The sequence below is a fragment of the Ilyonectria robusta genome (assembly GCF_021365365.1).
Source record: "Ilyonectria robusta strain PMI_751 chromosome Unknown BGZ61scaffold_205, whole genome shotgun sequence".
Classification (NCBI taxonomy): Eukaryota; Fungi; Ascomycota; class Sordariomycetes; order Hypocreales; family Nectriaceae; genus Ilyonectria; species Ilyonectria robusta.
In genome coordinates this window covers 1-6,786 of record NW_025764639.1, presented here as the reverse complement: position 1 = coordinate 6,786, position 6,786 = coordinate 1, and the positions used below count along the sequence as shown (strand labels likewise).

Below are 6,786 nucleotides of genomic sequence, written 5' to 3'. Positions count from 1 at the left end.
TGGCTGGAGCGAGTGGCAGTATGGCCCAAACTACCTGTCGCCATGGGATTCCTCAATCTGGCAGGCCAGCTTCGCTCCTGAGGCCGCGGGAGGTCGGTTCAACAACGTTCCAGCAAGGATCTGCGTCCAGGGCATCTACATGGTCGGCGATGGTAGCGGCGGACGGCTCCAGCAGTGTAACAGTCATAATAAATAAATCAAATCAACATGGGGATCAAATTTGAATTAATTGGCAGTTCATAACATACATATGATAGCCACGCAGCTTTCCCCGACGCCCTCGACCAACCTCTCTGTTGCATCAAGTGAATGGATAAGATTATGTGTGTGAGAAGCTCTTGATATTCTTCCTATCTAATGAAGGTCTTGGGTTAGTCTTATAGACAAGGAAAATGACGATGACCTCGGACAGCCGAGACGCCGGATGCTTCGGGGTCTTTAGCTTTAACTAGCTTCTGACCTGAACGAAGGAAAAGCTAGGTCTTTGAAAGAGCTGATCATAATGGCTTTAGAATGGGCTGATCATGATAGACACCTTATGATTATCATCTGATATCCCGATATGTGACACTCTCCATCAGACCATCTAAAGTCATTAAGGTCCCTCACCCTGCATTGAAGCATCTCCCAATGCTTTCAACCTTTATCGAGAAGCAAGTCCATCAGCGACCTTATTCCACTGGCCATTCCGCTTCCAGGTCCAGTTCTTCAGGAAAGGAGGATCCATGCCTGTCTCGAACACCTGGTTGCGGGCCTCAATCTGCGCATTCAGCAGAGCCTCTCGAGCAGCAGCGCCACGGTTGTGAAGCTTGGGCATCCGGTCGATAGCATCGATGGACAAGCTGAATCGATCCGTCTGGTTGCGGATGGCCAGCTCAAGAGGAGTGTCAATGTTGCCCTTCTCCTTGTAGCCGCGGACGTGCAGGTTCTTGCTTCCAGGGCGCTTGTACGTCAGGCGGTGCACCATCCAGGGGTAGCTGTGGAAGTTGAAGATGATAGGGGTGTCGTCGGTGAACAGGCTCACCCACTCTTTGTCGGTCAAGCCGTGGGGATGGTCGCTGGCGTGGATCAGCTTGAAGAGATCAACGCAGTTCACGCAGCGGATCTTGAGCTCTGGGAAGTGCTGTAGGAGCAGGTCGATGGCTGCGAGGGACTCGTGGGTGCTGATATCTCCGCATGAGGCCATGACCACGTCGGGATCCTCGCCGGCGTCGGTGCTGAATTCAGGCCAGATACCAATACCCTTAGTGCAGTGCACGACAGCGGCGTCCATGGAGAGGTATTGGAGATGCTCCTGCTTGTCGGACACGATGACATTCACGTAGTTGACAGACCGGAAGCAGTGATCCATAACTGCGAGCTTCTTAGCGAACAGGCTCTGAATATTTTTCAGGAGTAATCTTACCTGAAAGCAGGCAGTTACCATCAGGGGGAAGGTAGATGCGCACGACTTCGGGGCTCTTGTTAGCCACAACGTCGAGGAAACCAGGATCCTGGTGGGTGAAGCCGTTGTGGTCCTGACGCCAAACAACAGCCGTCAACAGGATGTTGAGAGAAGCGACCTTGTATCGCCACTCGACCTCGAGACACTTCTCAATCCATTTGCAGTGCTGGAAACAGTGAGCATTACTGAATGGATAGTGTTCAAGCGAGCGAGCCTACCTGGTTGACCATGGAATCAATAACGTGAATGAAAGGCTCATAACTGTTCAGCAGACCATGACGACCGCTCAGAATGTAGCCCTCAAGCCAGCCCTCGCAGGTATGCTCAGAAAGCATTTCCATAACGCGTCCGGCCTTGGCAAGGTTACCGCCATTCTCATCTTCCTCGAAGTACTCTCCCATCCAAACCTTCTTGCCGGCTATATAGACACCACCCAACTTGTTAGACTCCGTCTCATCAGGGCCAAAAAGACGGAAGTTGGTCTGGTTCGCCGCAATGACATCCCGTAAGAACTTAGCCATGTTGGTCATACTAGCGTTCATGACAGCGCCAGGTCGGTTGACCTTGATGGCGTAGTCCTTGAAGTTGGGCATCTTGAGGGGCTTCCTCAGTTGGCCGCCGTTGGCGATGGGGTTGACGCTCATACGGCGGTTGCCATCTGGGCAGAGAGCACGGATGGATGGGGTGGGCTTGCCAGACTCGTCGAAGAGGCGATCAGGCTCATAGCTGCGCATCCACCCCTCGAGGATCTTAAGGTGCTGGGGGTTGGTTGCCGGGTCGGTGATGGGGACTTGGTGGGCGCGCCAGAAACCAGCGAGATAGTTATTGTCAATCTTGCGGGGACCGGTCCAGCCCTTAGGGCTTCGGAGCACAATCATGGGCCACAGAGGTCGGAATGCCTCACCGCTGTCGCGGGCTTGCTTCTGGAATTTGCGGATCTCATCGACGCAGTGCTCGAGAGTGGCCGCCATGGCCTGGTGCATGGTCTCAACATCATCACCCTCGACAAAGTATGGCTGCCAGCCGTATCCAAGGAACAGGTTCTCGAGCTCCTTGTGAGATATTCGAGCTAGAAGTGTGGGGTTGTTAATCTTATAGCCGTTAAGGTGAAGAACGGGCAAAACAGCTCCGTCCACAATAGGGTTCAGGAATTTGTTACTGTGCCAGGCAGTGGCAAGAGGACCAGTCTCGGCTTCACCATCACCGACCATGGTAAGTGCGATCAAATTGGGGCTATCAAAAACCGTGCCGAAAGCGTGTGAGATGGAGTAACCCAGCTCACCACCCTCGTGGAGAGATCCTGGGGTTTCTGGAGTGGCGTGGGAGCCAATTCCACCGGGGAAAGAGAAGCTCTTGAAGAACTTCTGCAGACCTTCAATATCTTGGGACTTATCAGGGTACACCTCAGAATAGACGCCCTCGAGGTAGGACTGTGAGAGGACGGCCGGGGCACCATGGCCGGGGCCAGAAATGAAGATGGCGTTCAGATCATGCTTCTTAATAAGACGGTTGAAGTGCATGTATGCGAAGATTTGTCCTGGAGCAGAGCCAAAGTGGCCAAGCAATCGAGCCTTGAGGTGGTCGCCTTTGAGGGGGTCTCGAAGAAGGGGATTCTCCTTGAGATAGATCATACCCAAGGACAAGTAGCAACTGGCCTTGAAGAAGTCATTGTACTGCTCAATCTCCTCCTTGGAGAGCGGCTCGCCCTTGACGGTAGAGCGGGCGGGGCCAAAGGGTCGTATTGACTCGACTTCGGCCATCGGGGATATATGAGATAGGGAAGGATAAATAGTCTGAGAACTCTTTGGAGAAGGGAAGAGATAGAAATAAGGAGGAAGTGTGAAAACAGAGAAATAGGCTTCGAGGCTATGGGGAGGTTCTTATACGGAGGAACCTGGATGGATTGCCAAGTGGCCGCAACTAGCGACAGAAATAGGGGAGTGCGATGAGTAATTGGTAGAAGAGTGCGGTGTAGGGAAACTCGGCCTCCTGGCGGACGCCAACGAGAGATTTCTCGTCTACTGCGGCACGTGCTGTTAAAGCGACTACAGCGAGTGCAACTTCAAAGCGGTCGCCTCTATCTACACGAGGAAGATTTGGGGAGCATGTGGACATTCGATTGCCCCTAGTGTGAAGGCAATATATTAGCTCTAGTGCTCAACCAAGGGGGATGTGACCTCAGCCATCCCACAAATCTGGCGGACCGTCTTCTTGATCTAACGAGGCGCCCGAGCTCATCCCTGGCCAACTTATTGCTTCACCTCTAATAAAATAATATTAACGCCTCATCATGAGGTAACTACTGATGATGTGCTAGCACCAAAACACAAGCTCCCCCTCAGCTTCAGCTAGCCACTCAATCACAATCAAAGGCTTCGTGTGCGAAAGTTCAAAGTTGTATTTGGTATAACTACAGGGAGATTTTCACTACTAATATTCTAGAAGGTGTGCCATTGTAGAAGTTCCATTGTAGACGTTTCATACATCCATCTCACAATCAAAGGAACTTTCCGTACCATAAGCTGTCCGGACCAAAGTTGGAAGTGTTTGATTTGATTGTCGGCTGTCAAGGACCTATATACCTGCTAAGTGGGGCCATTCTCATTTACCAGAAGGTCTCATTTGTCCACCCAGCTGCCAAGCTTGACGCCGTCTGTTGACGCATCTATTGTGGCATGATAACGCCACGCCGGCGGCCATGGTGATGAAGTTCGCCGTCATCTGTCATACCAATGAACCGCTGGTGGTGGGGCCTGCCGAATCACACCAGCTGCAGCATGTGACAAGGAGCCGTCAAGGCCAAACAACGGTGACGATGAGTGGCAGAATCAGCCGTCCTTCGAATCCAGCCTGCTCTTCTGCTTGGAAGATTGAGGTGATGGCATTAGCCCTGTTGCGGTAATCTGGAGCGGACGGCTGCCCCAGTACTCACACTACCTTCACATGCCAACAATTGCGAATACGAAGGTTTTAATTCACGGTTAGTCACATTTGTTGTAGTATTGCAGACTCATCGGAAAGTTTCGAGCCACTAGCAGCGGCTATTTCATCCAATGGGCTTGTGGTTTGATAATTTTTAACTCTTGTCGAGTTGCAAAAGAGCGTCATATCACGAGACAGAATGGGGTCCTGAGTTCTTCCCAGGAGGGAAACACCTGGGACACCGACTGTCATGAACAGTCCCACACGGGTATGAAGATTTCGTTTCGGCCCCCCAATCCGAGCCCCCTCAGGGGCAGTCTGGGCATGCCGGCAGTCCAACATGGAAGCCTCGAGAAACGAAGAGCATGGGAAAGCCGCCAGGGGGCGGGGCAAGAAGACCATACAGGATTCAAAAGAAGCCGGGAAAGAGGTCGAGAGAGCCGCAGCAGGTACGTGGTGCTGAGCATATGAAGTATTATTCTAATGCGTCCTTGGCATCAAACGTCATCGGCACAGCCATGGTTACCGCCTCTTCCCCTGGACTATGTCCAAATAAATACCTAGATAGCGATGGTGATCTTATCTTCCGGTGGTTGATGAGCTCTGTGGAATGACAGACTCGGATCAGGAGGAGTGGCAGCGAGCGTACGAAACCTCAAGGTAATCGATGCCACAGTTGGTGAAGATGGTATAGGATATCAAGAGATGGCCAGCAGATATGTTGATCACTGTATCAGCAAGCAGAAGTACAGAGTATTATCCCACTAAGAAACACGATCCACCTTCTTCTCCCTCTACGTTTTTCTCCCCTCCTTGCACATAATGCGCCAGTGTTCAATAGCTGACTGTGTTCGATCTACTCCGTAACCGCTTGGCGATCTTGAAATCTGACAACCCGTCCACCTTCTTCAGCCTCCTCAGAAGATCCTCAGCATCCACACCCCACGGACGATGTTTTCATGCCTCCACTCGCCTCGACATAATCGTCGTTGCCATCGTCGCCGACAAACCTACCGCCATCTTCTCCATCCGTATCACTCTCGTGTCGATGTGTCGCTCGCCGTGTTCTGCCTCTAGGAGGGAAATCCACTCCTCGTCGTCCGACCGCCTCGTCCTGTCCTCTCCCGCCTCGTTCGCCTCGTTTCCGAGCGAGTCGAAGAGCGCCTTATACGTTTCTCGCGAGTTCCCTGGCGAACTAAACTGCCGGATCTGCTCGTGACTGCCTTTGACGAAGTCTTGATGGCTTGGTCGAGGAGATCGAGACAACCTTGCTCGCAATCATCCGTCTGTGATTGGAGAAGGCGTTCTCTCCGTAGTCATGGGCTCGATGCTAGGCATCATGCTTGGCGAACTGGCCGCAAGGGTGGTTCTAACTAGACTAGCTGATGCACCTGAGGCCACTACACCTGTACGTTGCAGCCATGCAGTTGTAGAGGCTTGGAGAGGCAAATAAGGGGTGGTACGAGGGCAGCCAATCAAGGAACAAATTGTGCATTTTGCAATCAAAGATGGCTTGGAGCCCCATGTGTTGAGTGTGCTAGCGAGAACAAGAAGAGGTAACAAGGCTCCTCTCTGTCTTGTTACCTCTTCTTGTTCTCGCTAGCACACTCAACACAACTCCTCACACCTCTAACAACCCTTCCGCGTCCTAGAACCGCTGTCGTTTTTTCTGCGTCTTGTTCCCGCTGCCTACTCAGACAACAGCAGCCCAAACTGGTCGCTCTGCCAGTTACAAAGCTGCCGCTCTAGTGCTTGCCCTACTCTACTACGGGTTACCTCCCTTTACCTTCTCTTACCCTTTCAACTTCTCTCTGCCACCCTTGCGGTTGCCCTGCTCTACCACGGGTTACCTGCTCCCACTCTCTCCTAACTTCTTACTGCCGCCCTTGCGGTTGCCCCGCTCTACCAGGGGTTAGCTACTCTCTCTTTCTTTCTTCCTGCCGCCCTTACCAGTGTTTGCTCTAAAAACAGCCTATACCATCCGCCGTTTTGCGCTTCCATAACCCTACTACTTCACAGCCCAAACCGGTCGCTCCGCTAACCACAAAGCCGCCGCTCTAGTGCTTAGTAGCCCAGCCTTGAGCTGCCTGTAACTGTACTTCTCCAAGTCCAGTCACTCGCCCGCCTTCTCATGTCCTTTTCACTGCTTATAAGCCATAGCAACCTAACCTGCTTTTTTTCCTGCTTCTTTCCTTACACTCTGCAACACGAAACATCCTTCTCACCAACCTTTGCTCACTCTCTATTATCCTGTCAACTAGCCACAAAACAGCCCTTTTCTCTCTTCCTTAACTTACAGAAACCACTAAGCAGTAAGAGCTCGCAAAAGTCCTCCCCCTACAGCACTCCCCCTAACCTTTTCAACCACACCTCACCCTAACCCTCGCTGCCGCACCTGCCCCTAACCTTCACTGACTTGT

At 52.1% G+C, this 6,786-nt stretch overlaps 1 protein-coding gene across 1 annotated transcript; it reads right to left on the bottom strand.

Moving 5' to 3' along the window:
* Nucleotides 1-643: 643 nt before the first annotated feature.
* Nucleotides 644-3,204, bottom strand: BGZ61DRAFT_542689 (XFP N-terminal domain-containing protein; the record flags this gene model as incomplete). Its single annotated transcript, XM_046255229.1, has 3 exons — nucleotides 644-1,353; nucleotides 1,406-1,610; nucleotides 1,663-3,204. 3 exons carry the CDS (start codon nucleotides 3,202-3,204, stop codon nucleotides 644-646), a joined length of 2,457 nt encoding a protein of 818 aa, XP_046092799.1.
* Nucleotides 3,205-6,786: the final 3,582 nt, after the last annotated feature.